The 22,485-nt window shown below is 37.6% G+C and overlaps 1 protein-coding gene across 2 annotated transcripts in view; it reads right to left on the bottom strand.

Annotated features, from left to right (window-relative positions):
* The window catches only part of SLC9B1 (solute carrier family 9 member B1), a 106,632-nt gene that overhangs the window by 4,381 nt on the left and 79,766 nt on the right, over window positions 1-22,485 (bottom strand). For both annotated transcript variants that reach the window (XM_064384051.1, XM_064384052.1), the window contains 5 exons: window positions 19,422-19,597; window positions 8,457-8,563; window positions 7,426-7,575; window positions 3,536-3,644; window positions 2,486-2,622 (listed from right to left, as the gene is read on the bottom strand). In XM_064384051.1, the coding sequence (XP_064240121.1) occupies window positions 2,486-2,622; window positions 3,536-3,644; window positions 7,426-7,575; window positions 8,457-8,563; window positions 19,422-19,597 (679 nt within the window). The remainder of the gene's footprint in view (window positions 1-2,485; window positions 2,623-3,535; window positions 3,645-7,425; window positions 7,576-8,456; window positions 8,564-19,421; window positions 19,598-22,485) is intronic.

Here is a 22,485-nt window from a genome sequence, read left to right as displayed (position 1 = left end):
TTATCTATTATTGCTATTGTAACTCTACTTTTATAAATAATTAATTTTTTATGTCTTGCCAGTTCCTGGAACCAGCTTGATATTCTTTGTGCAGAAGCTAGCCTGGAGCCAGTAGACAGGAATAGGCAGAAGCAGAATAACACCGCAGGACTTGAGTGAGTGGTTTCTTTCCTCATACCTGCTTTTCTTTTTTCCCTGCTTTATGAAAATTATGAAATAATAAAACAAAATTGCAAGAGTATTGTTGGAAGGAGAGAGAACAGAGGGATGCATAGATAGCTGTAGATTCATTATTCCCTACAGCAGATATTAAAAATAAATAAGATATTATAATTTATATTACTTGAAGTTAAGATAAAATAACAACTTTATTAGTTGAGCACCACCATATGCTAGAGAGGATGCTAAGCACTTTACATGGATCCTGACAACACTGCTATGAAGTAGATACAATCATAGACTTCATTGTAAGACAAGACTGACACACTGAGAGATTAGAAAATAATTTTCCTGACGTTATAGGCAAGTAACATGGTATTCAAAACAGATAGTCTGGCCTTATGAACCTGCTTTTCTAACCATGATAATAGAGGTTTTGTTGCATGAAAATTTAGGAGCTTCTGTTTTGGAATAACAACTGAGAAAAGAACCACAGGAAATTGAGGTATATTATGCTGGCAATTAAACAGCCTAACAATAAGTAGCAATATATTTTAGTAGGAGGAGAATATCCTTGAATAAGAGGGCAAGATTATAAGGTTTCCCTTTCTGTTCATTCATCCTTGTAGGCATGCAATACATATTTGCCTCCTGCATGTCAGGCACTGTGTTAAGTGCCAGGGAAAAATAATGAAAAACAACTGCAACAACCAGACATTGTCCCTGTCCTTACACAGGCTATCAAGGTTGGGGAGAGGGTAGAGATTTAGCCATCGACCAAATAGTTATACATATAAATGTGAAATTAAAAACAATATATGTGCATTTGTGTGACGGAGTGAGTGGCAGAGACAGGAAAGGTATTTTTAAAAAATGGATGTGTATCTATTTTACTTTACTTTTTTTTTGAGACAGGGTCTCACTTTGTCACCCAAGCTGGAGTGAAGTGGCGTGATCTCAGCTCACTGCAGCCTCAACCTCCTAGGTTCAAGCAATCCTCCTGCCTCAGCCCCCAAGCAGCTTGGGCTACAGATGTGTGCCACCACACTTGGCTAATGTTTGTGTATTTTTTTGTAGAGACGAGGTTTTGCCAGGTTTCCCAGGCTGGTCTTGAACTCCTGAGCTCAAGCGATCTGCCCGCCTTGGCCTCCTGAGGGCTAGGATTACAGACATGAGCCACTACACCCAGCCTGTGTCTCTACTTTAAAAAATCGTAACAATTTAGCTTTGTTATATTCAGCAAAACATGCACACTCCAATTTTCAGATATATTCTTACTATATATTTTAGGAAAATACAAAACATATTTTCACAAACTTAGGAAGTACTTACCATTGAAAGAATACTTTTTCATTTCAAAAGAATTGCTATTAAAACTGAGATATAAAAAGATTACATTAGCTGGGCCCAGTGGCTTATGCTTGTAATCCCAGCACTTTAGGAGGCTGAGGCAGGAGGATCACTTGAACCCAAAAGTTCAAGACCTGCCTGGGCAACATAGCAAGACCTCCTCTCTAAAACAAAATCAGGAAAAAAAAGGTTAGGCATGATGGCTCATGTCTGTAATTCCAGCACTTTGGAAGACCAAGGCAGGCAGATTGCTTGAGATCAGGAGTTTGAGACTAGCCTAGTCAACATGGTGAGACCCCATCTCCACTAAAAATACAAAAATTAGCCTGGTGTGGTGGTGTGCACCTGTAATCCCAGCTAGTCTGGAGGCTAAGGCAGGAGAATCTCTTGAAACTGGGAGGCAGAGGCTGCAGTGAGCTGAGATCACGCCACTGCACTCCAGTCTGGACAACAGAGTCACTCTGTCTCAAAAAAAAAAAAAAAAGTCACAAAAAAATTAGCTGGGTACGGTAGCAGGTGTCTGTGATCCTAGCAACTCAGGAGGCTGATGTGGGAGGATTGTTTGAGCCCGGGAGGTTGAGGCTGCAGTTAGCTGTGATCACACCACTGCACTCCAGCCTGCATGACAGAGTGAGACCTTGTCTCAAAATAAAAACAAAAATCGTAAAATGTCACTTTTTTTTTTTTTGGTTTTGGTTTGTTTGTTAAAGATGGAGTCTCGCTCTGTCGACCAGGCTGGAGTATAGTGGCACCATATCAGCTCACTGCAACCTCTGCCTCCCAAGTTCAAGCAATTCTCCTACCTCAGCCTCCTGAGTAGCTGAGCTAGTTACATTAATTTTAATGAATAGTTATGATCAAACATTTAAAAGTAAGGCTAATAGCTCACATTTTGTAACTGGAGTAACATTTTTCATTTTGAATTTTAAAAGCATCGAAATAAAAGCATTAAACAATAGACTTAGTATGTTCTTACCTGGACTGTAGCTTTGGACATCCATGCGAAAGCAATAAATATTTTCTCCTTAAAACTAAAACCAGCAAAGCACATCAATAGATATGTGGTTAAAATTCGAACACATAATGCCAAACTCACAGTAGCAACAGATATGCCTACAACAGATGCAAACAAACATAAATAACAAAATATTTGGGAAGAAGTGTTCTTTATGCCCAGAGAAATTATTTCTAAAACTTTTAAAAGAATTTTAAGGCTACTGTCTCTCCATGTCTTTATTTTTTACATGAAAACAATGATTATAAAAAATGAATATGATTGAGGATTCTCTGTAAAGTGCAAGGGATTATCTGATGGTGGAGGTACCATGAAAAATAAGATAGATGACATTTTATTCAGTTCTGAACTAATAGATGTTTTTGGAATACTTTTAAAATTATTATTACTAATTTATTTTTTGAGAAGGATTCTTGCTCTGTCACCCAGGCTGGAATGCAGTGATGCAATCTCAGCTCACTGCAACCTCCGACTCTCGGGTTCAAGCAATTCTCCTGACTCAGCCTTCCAAGTAGCTGAAATTACAGGTGTGCACCACCACACCCAGCTAATTTTTGTATTTTTAGTAGATAGGCGGTTTCCCTATGTTAGTCAGCTGGTCTTGAACTCGCAACCTCAAGAAAGCTGTCCGCTTTGGCCTCCCAAAGTTCTGGGATTACAGGCGTGAGCCACCATGCCCAGCCAATACCTTTAAATGGAAAATATTCAAAAAGTGCTGATCGTATCAAATATTTTCCCTCAGAAAAGAACTCTTATATTTATTTCCTCAGATAACTCAGGGAAGATATTCAGGGCTGCCCTTTTTATTTGTTTTTTGTCTCAATTAATTTTTTTAAAAGAGCACACTGTGAAAAGGAAGAGCAATATGAAAATATAATATTGTATCAACATGTGTTTTCTGAAGAAGGTCCTTGTGCCATTCAAAGATATATTGTAAATAAAAATAAAAATATTCATAATTTTCTTAAATATTTTTGAATTTCATATTTTTTGTGCTCTAATTATTCTTACCAACAGTATTTGATTCAAGAGATGAAACAGATACTTCTGCTCCAACTAAACCAAAAAGAAGTGGTTGAAAAATATCCCATACATTTGTAATAATCTTTTGGACTTTCATCTATAGAAAAGAGAAACACATTTATAATTATTTTGGCACATAAATGTATTTCAGAAACGTAAAGTCTCATTTTAACTTTTAAAGTATTTTAGAGATGGGATCTTGCTCTGTTGCCCAGGCTGGAGTGTAATGGCATAACCATAGCTCACTATAGCCTTGAACTCCTGGGCTCAAGTAATCCTCTTGCCTCAGCCTCCCAAGTAGAACTACAGGTGTGTACCACCATGCTGGGCTAATTTTTAAATTTTTTGTAGAGATGGTGTCTCGCTGTGTTGCCCAGGATGGTCTGGTACTGCTGTCCTCAAGCCATCTCTGGCTGTGGCCTCCCAAAGCACTAGCATTATAGGCATAAGCCACCATGCCTGGCCTAAAGTCATTTAACATTTAATAAACTTAAGACATTCTGTTTTTCCAAAAATGTTAAACTTAATTAATAAAAACTGAGCACTTCGATAGTTTTACTCAAACGCTTAGGTAGAATTTGATTAAAAGTAACTCACAAAGCAATAAAATAATACTATTTGGCCATTTTGTCATAGAATAAGTGATGTCCTTGGAGTTCTAGCCATGTTTACTAAGAGTTCCAGATTCTGTTTGTAAGTTAATTGAACAGAGATAGAACTACATCATGTCTGATCAGAACATAACCAGTTCATGCAAACATTTGGGTTCTCAGAAGGGGGTTGGGAAGCCCTCCACTAACAACCATCCTGGAACCCAATCCCATTAAAGTGAATCCTGACATAGCATACACTACTAGGAAAAACAGTTTGGTAGTCTGCTAGCCCTGCTTCCAAAGAACCCATGTTGAATACTTTAAAGTTACTTTTTCCTTAAAACCAAACCAAAACATATATTAGATTCTCATTTAGTTGCCTACCCAGCTTACCTTTCTGTCTATGTTTGCTGATGACATGATTGTATATTTAGAAAACCCCATCATCTCAGCCTAAAATATCCTTAAGCTGATAAGCAACTTCAGCAAAATCTCAGGATACAAAATCAACATGCAAAAATCACAGGCATTCCTATACACCAATAACAGGCAAACAGAGAGCCAAATCCTAAGTGAACTCCCATTCACAATTGCTACAAAGAGAATAAAATACCTAGGAATACAACTAACAAGGAATGTGAAGGAGATGTGAATACAACTAACGAGGAATGTGAACCTCTTCAAGAACTACAAACCACTGCTCAAGGAAATAAGAGAGGACATAAACAGATGGAAAAACATTCAATAGGTTCAATAGGAAAACCTATTCAATAAATGGTGCTGGGAAAACTGGCTAGCCATATGCAGAAAGCTGATGGATAGGAAGAATCAATATTGTGAAAATGGCCATACTGCCCAAAGTAATTTATAGATTCAATGTAATCCCCATCAAGCTACCATGGACTTTCTTCACAGAATTGGAAAAAACGACTTTAAATTTCATATGGAACCAAAAAAGAGCTCACATAGGCAAGACAACCCTAAGCAGAAAGAACAAAGCTGGAGGCATCACACTACCCGACTTCAAACTATACTACAGGCTATAGTAACCAAAACAGCATGGTAATGGTACCAAAACAGACATACAGACCAACAGAACAGAACAGAGGCCTCAGAAGTAACACCACACATCTACAACCATCTGATCTTTGACAAACCTGATAAAAAACAAGCAATGGGGAAAGGATTCCCTATTCAATAAATGGTGCTGGGAAAACTGGCTAGCCATATGCAGAAAGCTGAAACTAGATCCCTTCCTTACCCCTTATACAAAAATTAACTCCAGATGGATTAAAGACTTAAATGTAAGACCTAAAATCATAAAAACCCTAGAAGAAAACCTAGGCAATGCCATTCAGGACAGAGGCATGGGCAAAGACTTCATGACTAAAACACCAAAAGCAACAGCAACAAAAGCCAAAATAGACAAATGGGATCTAATTAAACTAAAGAGCTTCTGCACAGCAAAATAAACTATCATTAGAGTGAAGAGGTAACCTACAGAATGGGAGAAATTTTTTCCAATATGTTTATCTGAGAAAGGGCTAATATCCAGAATCTACAAGGAACTTAAACAAATTTACAAGAAAAAAAACAACCCCATCAAAAAGTGGGCAAAGGATATGAACAGACACTTCTCAAAAGAAGACATTCATGAAGCCAACAAACATGAAAAAAAGCTCATCATCACTAGTCATTAGAGAAATGCAAAGCAAAACCACATTGAGATACCATCTCGTGTCAGTTAGAATGGCAATCGTTAAAAGTCAGGATACAACAGATGCTGGAGAGGATGTGGACAAATAGGAACCCTTTTACACTGTTGGTGGGAATGTAAATTAGTTCAGTCATTGTGGAATACAGTGTGGTGATTCCTCAAGTATCTAGAACTAGAAATACCATTTGACCCAGCAATCCCATTACTGGATATATACCCAAAGGATTAGAAATTATTCTGCTATAAAGACACATGCACACGTATTTTTACTGTGGCACTGTTCACAAGAACAAAGACTTGGAACCAACCCAAATGCCCATCAATGATAGACTGGATAAAGAAAATGTGGCACATATATACCATGGAATATGATGCAACCATTAAAAAGGATGAGTTCATGTCCTTTGCAGGGACATGGATGAAGCTGGAAACCATCATTCTTAGCAAATTGACTCAAGAACAGAATACCAAACACCACGTTTTCACTCAAAAGTGGGAGTTGGACAATGAGAACACATGGACCCAGGGAGGGGAACATCACACACTGGGGTCTGTTGGGGGGTGGAAGGCTAGGGGAGGGATAGTATTAGTAGAAATACCTAACGTAGATGATGAGTTGATGGGTGCAGCAAACCATCATGGCACGTGTATACCTATATAACAAACCTGCACATTCTGCACATGTAAGCCAGAACTTAAAGTATAATAATTTTAAAAAAGACATGAACAACACTGTTTATGACAGCACTGTTTGTAAATAACAAAAAGTGAAAAAGATCTCAATGTCTATAAATAGAATACTGGTTACCTAAAAAATATAAGGGGGTTTGATATTTGGGAGTGCGGGATAAAGAAATCTTTTACATTTTATTCTATATGTTTTACTCTTTTACAAGCATTTTTATTTTTTATTATTGATTTGTTTGTTTGTTTATTATTTATTTATTTATTATGGAGATGGAATCTCACACTTGTTGCCCAGGCTGGAGTCCAATGGCATAATCTCGGCTCACTGCAACCTCTGCCTTCTGGGTTCAAGCAATTTTTCTGCCTCAGCCTCTTGAGTAGCTGGGATTACAGGTGCCCGCTACCATGCCATCATGTCTGGCTAGTTCTTGTATTTTTAGTAGAGATGGACTTTCACCATGTTGGCCATGCTAGTCTCAAACTCCTGACCTCAGGTGATCTGCCCGCCTTGACCTCCCAAAGTTCTGGGATTACAGGCTGAGCCACCATGCCCAGCCTTTTACAAACATTTTTCATAGATTAATTGTATAATTAAAATTTTAATGAATAAAATAATTAGATTGATAAAAGTAATATAATAATATTATATAAAACTTGGGAAAAAGAGAAGCCTGATGTGATAACTCAACTTCTGATTGCATATTAGTGTATTTCCAGGTGATTTTCCTAAATATTTTATATTTTTGATTAATTCATACACTTTCTTGAGGACACAAAACCTTTTAGAACATTTTCTAACCAGACTGAGGGGATTTCCTAAATATATAGTTAAAAATTCAGTTATTTTAACTTTAAAAAAAATAGTGTATTAAAAATTTCACCTTTTCTTGGGACCATTTTGTCCCTGCAATGAAACTCAACACTAGTGTGCATAATCCTCCAGATCCAAGTAAACCAATATGTTGGCTGCCTAAGACAGTAGAAACACACATAGTCAAAACAAGAAATCCTCTCTTCAATGAAAGGTCTTCCTAGAATTAGATATTTAGAAATTAGTTTACATTAAATATATAATACAAGATTTGACATTATCATATATTTTTGACCATTTGAAATTATGTCTTTAAATGTTATATTAAATGTCTAATATTTTGATTTTCTTTCTCACCATATATTTTAGCTGACTTGCTACCAAGTAACAAAATTTGCAATTAGTAATGTTTCATCTTCTGCCACATCTCTGATACTAATATCAGTAAAATGTTTAAAGTATTACTTTAAGTCAAGAAGAAAAGAGACCCATAAAATCTCCAGTTTCATATAACATATCCAATGAATTATTTTTCTTTTTCTTTTTCTTTTTTTCCCCAATGAATTCTTAAAAGATAACATTTGAATATCTCTTTGGCTGATATAATTGTTAGAGCTAAATTAGGATGGAAATTACAGAAATACAAAAGTAATTACGCATTTACCTTTAAAGCAGGAAATGGCTAAGTTTAAGAGTGCTGCCTATATCAAAGTAGAGTAGGAGTGAATTTAAGTCAGAAAATATGCAGAAATAAATGGGAACCTATCTCCTCCAAAATGTTTAAGGAAAAATTTTTGGGAAATTATCAAACATCAATAGGCAATTTAGTAGAGAAAGGGAAAGTATAATTCAGAGGGATACTCTGCATTAAGTATATTTTTTGATATTCCTTATTTGCCAAATCAGGAAGCAGAGACTTTAATCAAAGCCACTGACCTGTGTCAATCACTGCTGTGCTGTTTTAAGTACACAGTAGGCATTGGAGGATAGTTTTAGAGAAATCATAGAGTTAAGTGTTAAATTTCACGGATCTTACCAAAGTTTAATATTTTGAAAAAAATGTCTAATACTATACTTCTGTAAAATAGATTCTTTATTTACCTGGTCTTCACTTGGAAAATATCGAAGAAAAAATCCCAAAACAGTTCCTGCCATCAGACTAACACATACGTTCCTTATAGAGGATAGGATGTTATGAACTATACTACCTGTAAGGGCACAAAATAAAAAAAATTCACGAAGAAATATTTTCACATTCACTACACACCAGAAAAGCAAATCTAGATGGTTCATGAAGAAAGGTAAGGATTTAATAGAACACATATATGAAAATGGTCTTTTAATAGTAACATATATGAAAGCATGTAGATCTATTTAGTACCTTAAATATATAATCTCAAATAATTTATTATGTATGCACAACTCAGAAATGTCCATTATATAAATAGGTCAGAAAACAAAGACTTAACAAGCCACAACATGCTCCCCTTATATAGCCAACTTAAAAGACCGAGTAGTCCAGGTGCAGTGGCTCATGCCTGTAATCCCAGCACTTTGGGAGGCTGAGGTGGGTGGATCACTTGAGGTCATGAGTTTAAGACCAGCCTGGCCAACATGATGAAACCTCAACTCTACTAAAAATACAAAAATTAGCTGGGCATGGTGGCGCACACCTGTGGTCCCAGGTACTCAGGAGGCTGAGGCAGGAGAATCACTTAAACCCAGGAGGCAGAGGTTGCAGTGAGGTGAGATCGTGCCACTGCACTCCAGCCTGGGCAAAAGAGGGAGACTATGTCTCAAAAAAAAAAAAAGAAAAGAAAAAGAATAGACCAAGTGAGGTACAAGAATGGAGAGAGGCCGGGCGCGGTGGCTCACGCCTGTAATCCCAGCACTTTGGGAGGCCGAGGTGGGTGGATCACGAGGTCAAGAGATCTAGACCATCCTGGTCAACATGGTGAAACCCCGTCTCTACTACAAATACAAAAAAAATTAGCTGGGCACGGTGGCGCGTGCCTGTAATCCCAGCTACTCAGGAGGCTGAGGCAGGAGAATTGCCTGAACCCAGGAGGCGGAGGTTGCGGTGAGCCGAGATCGCGCCATTGCATTCCAGCCTGGGTAACAAGAGCGAAACTCCATCTCAAAAAAAAAAAAGAATGGAGAGAGACTGAAACTCTTGTGGCATTTAGCATATGGCTGGTAAGGGCTATAGTAATGATTTTCCTTTGATGTGCTATATGAAGAATAAACAAATGATTTTAACATAAAAAGAACTATAATAACAATATAAACAAATTTTGTTCCAGGGTCAGTCCTATAAATATTCAAGGAACAATTAGGATTCCAGTATATTCAAATATCTGCTTTTGGTGAAGAAAAAAGAAAAAAAAAGATAAAACAGATTCCAGTATATTTTATATTCATGAATATTAATATATTCATACTTGCAATAAGTAAAAAAATAAGAATAAAAAAGAGTCTGAGTCACAAAAATAGTTCATTTAAGCTCTGGGTAGTGGATTCAATATAGTCAGTAAGTATATTTTTAGACATATTTTCTTCTAAGTCTAACAGGCAGGGCATGGTAGGCTCACACCTTTAATCCTAGCACTTTGGGAGGCCAAGGCAGAAGGATTGCTTGAGCCCAAGAGTTTGAGACCAGCTTGGGCAACAGAGTAAAACCCCATCTTTACAAGAAAATTTAAAAATTAGCCAGATATGTGGTGTGTGCCAATAGTCCCAGTACTCAGTAGGCTGAGGAGAAGGTCCCTTGGGCTCAGGAGTTCCAGGCTGCACTACAGTCTGGCTGACAGAGCAATACCCTGTCTCTAGAAAATAAAGTATAATAAAAATAGGAAATAATAGAAACAGTGATGTCAGCCAGATGGTGGAATGGGAAGCTCCAAACCTTGATTCTCCACAAAGATACCAACTGAACAACAATATATGGTCTAAAAGCTGTTATGGAGTTCCATAAACCATTAAGAAGTTGTAGTAGAACAGGTAAGTGCAAAGCCAAGAATAGTGGCATTGATCAAATAAGAAAAGCTGTTGCACTATACTCATGATAGCCCTTTTCCAAGCTGGAACAGGTTGGTGTGGCTGGGAGAAAGCACTCAACTTTAGCTTCTCCATTAGCAGAGAAAAAGAAGACTGGAACAGAACATTTTTGTGAGGTTGCCTGAAGCTCTCTCTTCCTCTAACTTGACACCCAAGCTGCATACTTTCGATGCGTGGGAGCCACTGAGAATAAAGGAGAGGTCAGAGATAATGCAGCACCAGGGAACCTGCAGTACCACAGACAGATACCAGAGGGAGCAACAGCTTCAGAAAAAGAAACTGGCAAACCTCTACTTGGGATATTGCATGTATAAACCCAAAGAAGATGCATTCCCAGAAGAGGTTTGAGAGGCCGCTAGAACTTATAGCCAGGCTGATTCAGGTAAAGGTCTTCTGTAGGAAGCCAGTTGATAAAAACTGGAAGAACTAGCAGTTTTTTCGAACGTCTAAATCTCAGCAAAAATAAATAAAAAATAAAAAACAAGGGCATAAAAAGAAACAAAGAAACCTAATGACTAAATTAAAGGAGCAAAATAAACCTCCAGAAACCAACCCTAAAGAAATGGATAAATGAATTACCTCGCAAAGAATCCAAGTTAACTCTCTTAAAGAAGCCCAATGACAACACAAATAGACAACTAAATGAAATCAGGAAATAATTCATGAACAAAATGAAAATATTAACAAAGAGAAACTAAATAGAAAAAAAAAAGGACTCTGGAGCTGAGGAATAATTGAATTGAAAAATTCACTGTAGGAAATCACCAACAGACTATGTAACTGTCTGATGGGTTCACCTTGCTTGCGCCCTGCCTAGACAGAGCTGATTTACCAAGACAGAGGAACCGCAATGGTGAAAGAGTAACTCATGCAAAGCTGACTGCATGAGACTAGAGTTTTATTATTACTTAGTCTTCCCAAGCATTTGGGGATCAGAAGTTTTAAAGATAATTTGGCAGGTAGGGGCTTGGGAAGTGGGGAGTGCTGATTCAGTAGGTTGGAGATGAAATCATAGGTGGTTGAAGTGATGTTTTCTTGCTGTCTTCTGTTTGTGGTTGGGATGAAAGAACTGGTTGAGCCAGATTACCAGTCTGGGTGGTGTTAGCTGATTCATCCAGTGCAGGGTCTGCAAAATATCTCAAGCACTGATCTTAGGTTTTACAATAGTGATGTTATCCCCAGGAGCAATTTGGGGAGGTTCAGACTCTTGGAGCCAGAGGCTGCATAACCCCTAAACTGTAATTTCTAATCTTGTAGGTAATTTGTTAATCCTGCAAAGGCAGACTGGTCCCCAGGCAAGAAGGGGATTTTTTTGGGAAACAGCTATTAGCAACTTGGTTTCAGAGTCAAACCATGAACTGAATTCCTTCCCAAAGTTAGTTTATCCTACTCCAGGAATGAACAAGGACAGTTTAAATGTTAGAAGCAAGATGGAGTTGATTAGGTCTGATCTCTTTCATTGTCATAATTTCTTCAGTTACGATTTTTGCAAAGGCAGTTTCAATCACATCAAGCAGAAGGAAGAATCAGTGAAACTGAAAACTGGTCATTTGAGATTATGGAGTCAGAGGAGCAAAAGGGAAAAGGAAGGAAGAGTGAAGAGAGCCTAAGAGACTTACAGAATGCCATCAAGTAGACCAATGTATGCATTATGAAAGTGCCAGAAGGAGAAGAGAAAAATAAAGGGTCAGAGAGCCAGTTAAAAAAATAATGACCAATAACTTCTCAATTTAAGGAAGGAAATGGACATACAAATCCAAGAAGCTCAAAGAACTCCAAGTTGGATAATTTGCAAAAGACCTACAACGAGACACATTATAATCAAACTGTGAAAAGTCAAAGACAAAAAGAGAATCTTGAAAGGAACAGAATAAAAGCAACTGTTCACATACAAGGGAGATGTCATATGGTTATCAGTGGAATTCTCAACAAAAACTCTAACAGGCCAGAAGAGAATGGGATGATATATTAAAAGGGCTGAAAAAAAAAGGCAACCAAGAACAGTATAGCCAGTAAAACTGTACTTCAAAAATGAAGGACAAACAAAAACTTCCCCAGAGAAGTAAAAGTTGAGGAAGTTGATCACCACTAGACCTACCTTACAAAAAATGTTAAAGTGAATCCTTCAACTGGAAATGAAAGGGCATTGGATGGCAATACAAAATATAAACTTCTTTGGTAAAGGTAAATATATGAGTGAACACAGAATCCTGTAATACTCTAATGGTGATAAGTAAAACACTTTTTTCTTTACCTTTTCCTTTTTTCTTTTGAGACAGGGTCTGGCTCTGTTGCCCAGGCTGGAGTACAGTGGTTTGATCATGGCTCACTGCAGCCTTGCAGTCCTGGCCTAAAGCAATCCTCCCACTTCAGCCTCCCAAGTGGCTGCTGCTACAGACATGCACCACCACACTCTAATAATATTTTAAAATTTTTAGTAGAGACAAGTCTCGCTGGCCTCAAACTCCTAGGCTCAAGCGATCCTCCCATCTTGGCCTTCCAAAGTGCTGGGACTACAGGTGTGAGCCATCACACCCAGTCTATAAATCACTTTTAATTGAAGCACAGAATTTAAAAGGTAAAAGCATAACTTTATCAAATTATGTGAATGAATATACAATATAAAAATATGTATTGTGTGACATAGAAAAAGTGAGGAGATGTAAAGAAGTAGAGTTTCTGTATGTGATTAAAGTTACGTTGTTGTCAATTTAAAATAGATTGTTATAACTATGTTTTCATGTAATTCTACAGTAACCACAGATAAAAGACCTATAGAAGATACACAAATAAAAATGGGAAAGGAATCAAAGCATGTCCAAAAAAAGAAATCAATGAAACATAAAGGGAGGCAGGAAGAGAGGAAAAGAGGAACAAAATAGCTCCAAGACATATAGAAAACAATTAACAAAATGACAATAACAAGCCCTTCCCTATCAGTAACTACTTTAAATGCAATAGGTTAATTCTCCAGTCAAAAGACAGAGATTGGTTGAATGGATAAAAAAAAAAAAGATCCAAATATATACTACATGCAAGAGACTCATTAGATTTAAAGACACACAAGGTTGAAAGTGAAAGGATGGAAAGAGATAGTCAGTGCAGATGGTAACCAAAAGAGAACAAGGATGGCCATACTTAGACAAAATTGAGTTTAAATTAAATAGTATCACAAGTGACAAGGACATTATATAATAATAAAAGGGCCAATTGACCAAGAAGATATAGCAATTATAAATATATATGCAACTAACAGTCCAACATCCAAATATATGAAGCTAATAGACAGAATTGAGGGGTGACATAGATAACAACATCACAACAGAAAACTTCAATATTCCACTTTCAATTATGGATAGTACAACCATACAGAAGATCAACTGGAAAACAGAGAACTTGAACAACATTATAGACCAATTGGACCTATCTGACATATACAGAACACTTCACCCAATAATAGCAAAATACACTTTCTTCTCAAGTACATACCAAGCCTTTTCCAGGACAGATGGCATGCTAGTCCACAAAACAAGTTTTTAAAAATTTAAGAAAACTGAACTTATACTAAGTATCTTTTCTGACTACAATGAAATGAAATAAGGAATTCATAGCAGAAGGAAAAAGGAAAAGTAATAAATATGTGGAAATTACAAAAATACACTTTCTTAAACAACTGATTGGCCTGTGTGGTTAATATTGATTGTTAGTTTGATTGAGGGATGCTTAGATGGCTGATGAAGCATTGTGTTTGGGTATATCTGTGAGGGTGCTGCCAGAGGAGAATGATGCATGAGTTAGTGGATTAGGAAAGAAAGACCCATCCTCAATGTGGGTGGGCATCATGAAATTGGTTGCAAGTGTGGCTAGAACAAAAAGGCGAAGAATAGGAACATTCTGCTTGCTTGGATTTCTTTTTTATGAACTCTCTGTCTTCTGGAGCAGTATGCTTTTTTCTCCTCTTGCCCTTGCACATCAAACTCTAGGTTCTTTGGCCTTTGGACCCTGGGACTTGCATCAGCAGCCTTTTGGGAACTCTCAGGTCTTTGGCCTCATACTAGTGGCTGCACTGTCAGCTTCTTTGGTTTTGAGACTTTCAGATTTGGACTGAGCTATGTCACTGGCTTCCTTGGGAGCCATGCGGTAGGTTTCTCTCATTTCCCATCTTGTAGATGGCCTATTGTGGGACTTTGCCTTTGTAATCATATGAGCCAACTCTGTTTAGTAAATTACCTTTCATATATATGTAAATATAGTCCCTTTTATATGCATGTATATGTGTCTATACCTATATCTATATTTCCTATTGGTTCTGACCCTCTGGAGAACCCTGATTAATATATGATCAAAGAATAAGTCACAAGGAAAATTAGAAAATGTCTTGAGACAAATAAAAATGAAAACACAACATTCCAAAGCTTCTGGAATGCAGCAAAATCAATATTAAGAGGAGAGTTTATATATCTAACTACCGACATTAAAAAAGAAGAAAGATCTAAAATCAGCAACTTAACTTTATACCTCAAGGAACTAGAAAAAGAAGAACAAACTCAAGTCAATGTTAGCAGAAGGAAGGAAATAATGAAGTCTAGAGCAGAAGGCTGGGCACGGTGGCTCACACCTGTAATCCCAGCACTTTGGGAGGCCGAGGCGGGCAGACCACCTGAAGTCAGAAGTTCGAGACCAGAGTGACCAACATGGAGAAACTGGGTTTCTATTAAAAAATACAAAATTAGCTTGGTGTGGTGGCGCATGTCTGTAATCCCAGCTACTCCAGATGTGAAGGCAGGAGAATCACATGAACTGGGAGCCAGAGGTTGCGGTGAGCCGAGATCGTGCCATTGCACTCCAGCCTGACAACAAGAGCAAAAATCCATCTCAAAACCAAACCAAACAAACAAACAAACAAAAACAAAAACAAAAAACCTCTAGAGCAGAAATAAGTAAAATAGAGAATAGAAAAAAACCAGTGAAACTAGTAGTTTCAAAGTTCGACAAAATTGACAAATCATCAGCTAGGATACCTAAGAAAAAAATAATACTCAATGTTACAGAAATAAAAAGAATTCTAAGAGTCTACTATGAATGATTATATACTGACAAATTGGATAACCTAGAAGAAATGAACAAATTCCTAGTAACATGCAAGTTACCAAGACTAAGTCATAAAATAAAAAATCTGAATAGACTTATAACTAGTAACTGAACCAGGAATCAAAAACCTCCCAGCAAAGAAAAGCCCAGGACCAGATGACTTCACTGCAAAATTCTACCAAATATTTAAAGAATTAACACCAATTCCTGGCTGGGTATGGTGACTCACATCTGTAATCCCAGCACTTTGGGAGGTCAAGGTGGAGGACTGCTTGAGTACAGGAGTTTGAGACCAACCCTGGGCAAATAGTGAGACCTCATCTCTACAAAAAAGAAAAGGTACTGGATTGTCTTTCCCAGAGTAATTAGGCAAGAAAAAGAAATAAAAGTCATCCAAATTGGAAAGAAAAAAAAAAAAGAAAATTATCTCTCTTTGCAGATGGTATGATCTTTTACGTAGAAAACCTTAAAATTTCCACAAAAAAATATGAAGATTAGGTACAAATATTTCTTTTTTTTTTTTTTTTTTTTTTTTTTTTTTTTTTTTTGAGACGGAGTTTCACTCTTGTTACCCAGGCTGGAGTGCAATGGCGCGATCTCGGCTCACCGCAACCTCCACCTCCTGGGTTCAGGCAATTCTCCTGCCTCAGCCTCCTGAGTAGCTGGGATTACAGGCACGCGCCACCACGTCCAGCTAATTTTTTGTATTAGTAGAGACGGGGTTTCAGCATGTTGACCAGGATGGTCTCGATCTCTTGACCTCGTGATCCACCCACCTCGGCCTCCCAAAGTGCTGGGATTACAGGCTTAAGCCACTGCACCCGGCCCACAAATATTTCTTTATATGTTCAACTAAGTATTATTTTTTAAATTAAAAAATATTTTTTTGAGATGGAGTCTCACTCTGTTGCCCAGGATGGAGTGCAGTAGCATGATCTTGGCTCACTACAGCCTCCACCTCACTACAGCCTCTGCCTCCTAGATTCAAGTGATTCTCCTGCCTCAGCCTCCTGAGTAGCTAGGATTACAGGTGCCCACCACCATCCCGGCTAATTTTTGTAATTTTAGTAGAGATGGGGTTTCGCCATGTTGGCCAGACTGGTCCTGACCTCTAGTGATCTACCTTTCTTGGCCACCTGAAGTGCTGGGATTATAGGCATGAGCCACTGTACCTGCCAATTTTTTAATTTTTAAAAATATTTTTTGTAGCAGCATGACTAAGTATTATTTTAATAGTAAATATTGGAGTCAACTTGAATTTTGAACAGGATAAGTAATTATGATGCAGCACATTGAACAGTCTTCCATTAAGCTAAACAACAATTAAAAATGATATAGAAATATATTTACTGAAAAGAAACACATTTGTGATATACAGTTAAGCACAAAATAATTCAGGTTATAAGAACATATGGTCAACATTCACTGATTTTTATAAGAATATTTGACAGATAGGGAGGGGGAGAAGGGAAGAGGAGGGGAGGGGAGGGCAGGGGAGGGGAGGAGATGGGGGTAGGGGAGGGAGGGGAGGGGAGGGGTAGGGCATTTGGGTGGATTTATATCAAAAGGTTCAGAAGGAAACAATTTTTTTCCTAGATGTGACTATTGCAGATTTTATTTTTAACCTTCCCCCTTATCCTTGTTTATTTATATTTTCTGATTTTAAGAGAAACTATATATATTACTTTTCAACTTAAAAATACTTTAGTGTGAGAAGTCCCATTCGGGTGCCCCTCTCTTTTGAAAGAAAGAAAGCTGTTCTCTGGGCCAGGTGTGGTGGCTCATGCCTATAATCCCAGCACTTTGGGAGGCTGAGGTGGGAGGATCACCTGAGGTTGGGAGTTTGAGACCAGCCTGACCAACATGAAGAAACCTCGTCTTTACTAAAAATACAAAATCAGCCAGGTGTGGTGGTACATGCCTGTAATCCCAGCTACTTGGGAGGCTGAGGCAGGGAGAATCCCTTGGGAGGTGGGGGTTGCAGTGAGCCGAAATTGCACCATTGCACTGTAGCCTGGGTAACAAGAGCAAAACTCTGTCTCAAAAAAAAAAAAAAAAAAAAAAAAATTAGTGCTTCAATAATACAGAAGAAACTCAATTTCAAACATTGCAGATAATTAAAGCATTACTAACTGTGGAAATGTTTACTTTCACAATTTCTGTAGTGATATTTAAGACCCGATATCACCTTGGGAGTTAGAACTGGTGCAGGATCTTGTTCTAACACTACCAAAAAGGCATGTAGCTGTCCCAGCTCTATATGTTTATGTTGTCTTAATAGAGCAACTAGTTGTTTATTAGGATGGCCAAAAAGGCACATTTCAAAAATGCCTATTAAAGTATTAGTAGTACAAATAATAGTGTTGCTTAATTTTTTCTAATGAGAACTGATAAAATTCCAAAGCAACATAAGCAGATAAATAGTAATAATATGGTTTAATCAAATTAATTGTAACATCATTATTAAAATGAGATTATGTATGTTAAGTAGTGGTATCTTAAGCCACTGAAATATCTTCCTTGATCTAGCATGAGTTTTCTATGGAGATTAAAAAGATGTAAAATTGAAAAGTCTTGGTTAATAAATGAAGATGCAAAGCCAGAAACTCTGCTAGCCATAGGCAGAAAGCAGAAACTGGACCCCTTCCTGACACCTTACACTAAAATTAACTCCAGATGGATTAAAGACTTAAACATAAGACCTAACACCATAAAAACCCTAGAAGAAAACCTAGGCAAAACCATTCAGGACATAGGCGTAGGCAAGGACTTCATGAGCAAAACACCAAAAGCATTGGCAACAAAAGCCAAAATAGACAAATGGGACCTAATCAAACTCCACAGCTTCTGCATGGTGAAAGAAACAGTCAATAGAGTGAATCAGCAACCAACAGAATGGGAAAAAATTTTTGCAGCCGACCCATCTGACAAAGGGCTGATATCCAGAATTTACAGTGAACTAAAACAGATTTACAAGAAAAAAACAAACAAGCCCATTCAAAAATGGGCGAAGGATATGAACAGATACTTTACAAAAGAAGACATACGTGAGGCCAACAAGCATATGAAAAAATGCTCATCATCACTGGTCATTACAGAAATGCAAATCAAAACTACATTGAGATACCATCTCACGCCAGTTAGAACGGCGATCATTAAAAAATCTGGAGACAACAGATGCTGGAGAGGATGTGGAGAAATAGGAACACTTTTACACTGTTGGTGGGAGTATAAATTAGTTCAACCATTGTGGAAGACAGTGGGGTGATTCCTCAAGGACCTAGAAATAGAAATTGCATTGACCCAGCAATCCCATTACTGGGTATATATCCAAAGGATTATAAATTGTTCTACTATAAGGACACATGCACACGAATGTTCATTGCAGCACAGTTTACAATAGCAAAGACCTGGAACCAATCCAAATGCCCATCGATGATAGACTGGACAGGGAAAATGTGGCACATATACACCATGGAATATTATGCAGCCATCAAAAACGATGAGTTTGCGTCTTTTGTAGGGACATGGATGAACCTGGAAACCACCATTCTCAGCAAACTGACACAAGAACACAAAATCAAACATCGCATGTTCTCACTCATAGACGGGTGTTGAACAATGGGAACACACGGACACAGGGAGGGGAGCACTATATACTGGGGTCTGTTGGGGGAGAGTGGGGGGGACAGCGGGGGGTGGGGAGTTGGGGAGAGACAGCATGGGAAGAAATGCCACATATAGGTGAAGGGGAGGAAGGCAGCAAATCACACTGCCATGTATGCACCTATGCAACAATCTTGCATGTTTTTTCACATGTACCCCAAAACCAAAAATGCAATAAAAAAATAAAATAAAATAAAGAACTAACAAAAAAGGTCATGGATGATCTGGTGGTTGTTACATTTTCTTGTTTACCTGTGGAAAAGACTATGCTCAAGCATGTATTGAATCCAGTGATAGCCAGAATGTCATCCATACTGCTAGCAGCCATTAGTAAGGTTGGAATGCCTTTCTTAATACCATATCCATTTTCTTGCAACAGCAGCATGGAAGGGACAACAACAGCAGGAGAGACAGCACCTAGAACAAAACTGAAAGAAAGACTGAAAATTAATTTTAAAGTATCTTTTAAATCAAATAGTGTTTTTTAAATGTAATCATCACTCTTTTATTTAAAAAGTTATTGTACATTCTCTAAAAGGTTTAACCTTCTAGCACTCAGCGAACAACCATATATATATATATATTTTTGAAAGGATAAAAGAAAAAAAGGAAGAAAGAAAGAGAGAAAGGAAGAAAGAGAGAAAGAAAGAAAAAAAAGAATGAAGGAGAGGAAGAAAAAGGAAGAGAAAGAGGGAGAGAGAACGGGAGTATTGCTTTATTGCCCAGGCTAGAATGCAGTCTAAAAATGGGTATTGAAAACCTCTTTTATGCCAATAATTGTGCTTAACAATGGAGACAAGAAGGAATAAGGGAAGAAAATAACAAACAAGCAGCCAAGCAATATTTCATTTAAACCTATGAAATGCTATGCAATTACAGATGAGTGATTTACTTCCAATTATGTAGTCACTTTTGGAATAGGTGTGATGTGGTACAGATAAGAATGTATGTTTTGTGTATTTGAAGTGGAGAATTCTATAAATGTTTATTAAGTTTACTTGTTCTGGGTCTGAGTTCAAGTCCTGGATATCCTTGTTAATTTTCTGTCTCGTTGATCTGTCTAATATTGACAATGTGATGTTACAGTCTCCCACTATTACTGTGTGGGAGCCTAAGTCTCTTTATGTCATTAAGAACTTGTCTTATGTATCTGGGTGCTCCTGTATTGGGTGCGTATATATTTAGGATCGTTAGCTCTTCTTGTTGCATTGATCCTTTTACCATTATGTAATGTCCTTCTTTGCCTCTTTTGATCTTTGTTGCTTTAAAGTCTATTTTATCAGAGGCGAGAATTGCAACTCCTGCTTTTTATTTATTTATTTATTTTTGCTCTCTGTTTGGTTGATAAATCTTCCTCCAACCCTTTGTTTTGAGTCTTTGTGTATCGTTGCATGTGAGATGGGTCTGGATGCAGCATACCGATGGGTTTTGGCTTTTTATCCAATTTGCCTGTCTGTATCTTTTGATTGGGGGCTGGAGTCGATTTAAATTTAGGATTAATAATAATATATGTGAGTTTAATACTGCCATTTGATGCTAGCTGGCTGTTTTGCCCATTAGTTGATGTAAATTCTTCATTATGTTGATGCTCTTTACTTTTTGGTGTATTTTTGGAAAGGCCGATACTGGTTGTTCCTTTATATGTGTAGTGCTTCTTTCAGAAGCTCTTGTAAAGCAGGCCTGGTGGTGGTGAAATCTCTAAGTACTTGCTTGTTTGCAAAAGATTTTATTTTTCCTTCGCTTGTGAAGCTTAGTTTGGCTGGATATGAAATTCTGGGTTGAAAGTTCTTTTCTTTAAGGATGTTGAATAGTGTTTTATAAGTACAAGTTGTTTATAATAACTTTACATTGCTTAGAAGAATTTCAAATTTGAGTGAATGCAATTTAATGGTTATAAAACTTTTCACGCATTGTTTTGTGCTGGCTAAAATGTTATACAGATGTGGTTTAAAATGTTGGGCTGAGCATAGGTTGCAGCCTCTCCCTCTATTCCTAAATCCTTTGAAGTTAAGATGTAAAAGTAATAGAAAAATTCATAACCTAACTAGAAAGCAAAAGGTGAATCCTCAATGGATAGGAAACTAAATATATCACAGGAAGATAATAGACAGACAATTTAGGATTGAAAAAAGGAAATCATAAACCAAAATGTGTATAAGTAAGATTGCTTCAAAACATATGTGTGCTTCTAAAAGTACTCCAAACCCTGAAATGGCAGATTCTGGGAGCAAGAGAGACCTCTGGGGAAACCAAATTGTTGATTATTTGGAGTACCACTGTAAGAATGGCCAGACAAATCTTCCTTCCACATATTTCCTCACTTCTTGAGTAAGTAAGGAATGAAGGAACAGAGATGTCTGCCCAAAAAAACGAGTGTGGCCACCTAAGTTACAAAGGTAAATGAGAAAATTTCTGGAGTGGGTGATGACACCCATGAGGAATGGAGAGACTCCTACTCAGATTACCTTCTGTTGGCATATCTTAATCAGAATTTTGCCTCATCTCTTCTACATTTATTTTATAAAGGCTGAAGTATATCCTGTGTAGAAATGCTCTTGGTGCTCCTGCCAGGACCCATTTACGAGGTCATTGAACAGCTGCTGCTTGTTGGCTGCTAACATCTGCAGGTTTCTAGAACCCTTGTCCTGCTGACAAGCACCTACCTGGGTATACTAGGGAGGTTTTTCACCCCTTTACCTTCCCTCCAGACAGCATCTGCCAATGACTGACTGATGTGAGGGTATAATCATTTTGCCCATTTGCTTCTGACTATACAACCTCTATGGTGCAATTTATGCTACAGATTTCCCTGTGGACTCAAGAAGAGACTAGTCTTCTCTAAGACCACATATCGGCCTAGTTCAGTGGTTCCTGAACTCTGCTGCACATCGTAATCACCTGTTGTATTATTTTTCTCATTTTGCTTAACAAACCATTCTCAAGCATAGGAGCTTCAAACAACAAATATTTATTGCCTAATGAGTTCTGTGGGTCAGGAATGTGGGTATGGCTTAGCTGTATGCCTTGACTTAAGATTTCTCATGAGGCAGGTGGGGGTGGGAGAAGATCTGCTTCCAAGTTTACTCATGTAGCTATTGCAAACTGTTAATGGCCACCACAAAAATACATTGAAGTACATAGACCATCGACACTGTAAAGCAACTACACAATCAAGTCTGTGTAATAACCAGCTAACAACATAATGACAGGACCAAATCCATAAATATCAATATTAACTTTGAATGTAAACAGCCTGAATGCCTCACTTAAAAGTCACAGAGTGGCAAGTTGGATAAAGAAGCAAAGCCCAGCTGTA

The sequence above is a fragment of the Aotus nancymaae genome, unplaced genomic scaffold, assembly GCF_030222135.1.
Source record: "Aotus nancymaae isolate 86718 unplaced genomic scaffold, 86718_ANA_hifiasm-v0.15.2.pri h1tg000033l, whole genome shotgun sequence".
NCBI classification, from domain to species: domain Eukaryota; kingdom Metazoa; phylum Chordata; class Mammalia; order Primates; family Aotidae; genus Aotus; species Aotus nancymaae.
The sequence above is the reverse complement of the archived record's forward strand: the minus strand, read 5'-3'. Positions and strand labels throughout refer to the sequence as shown.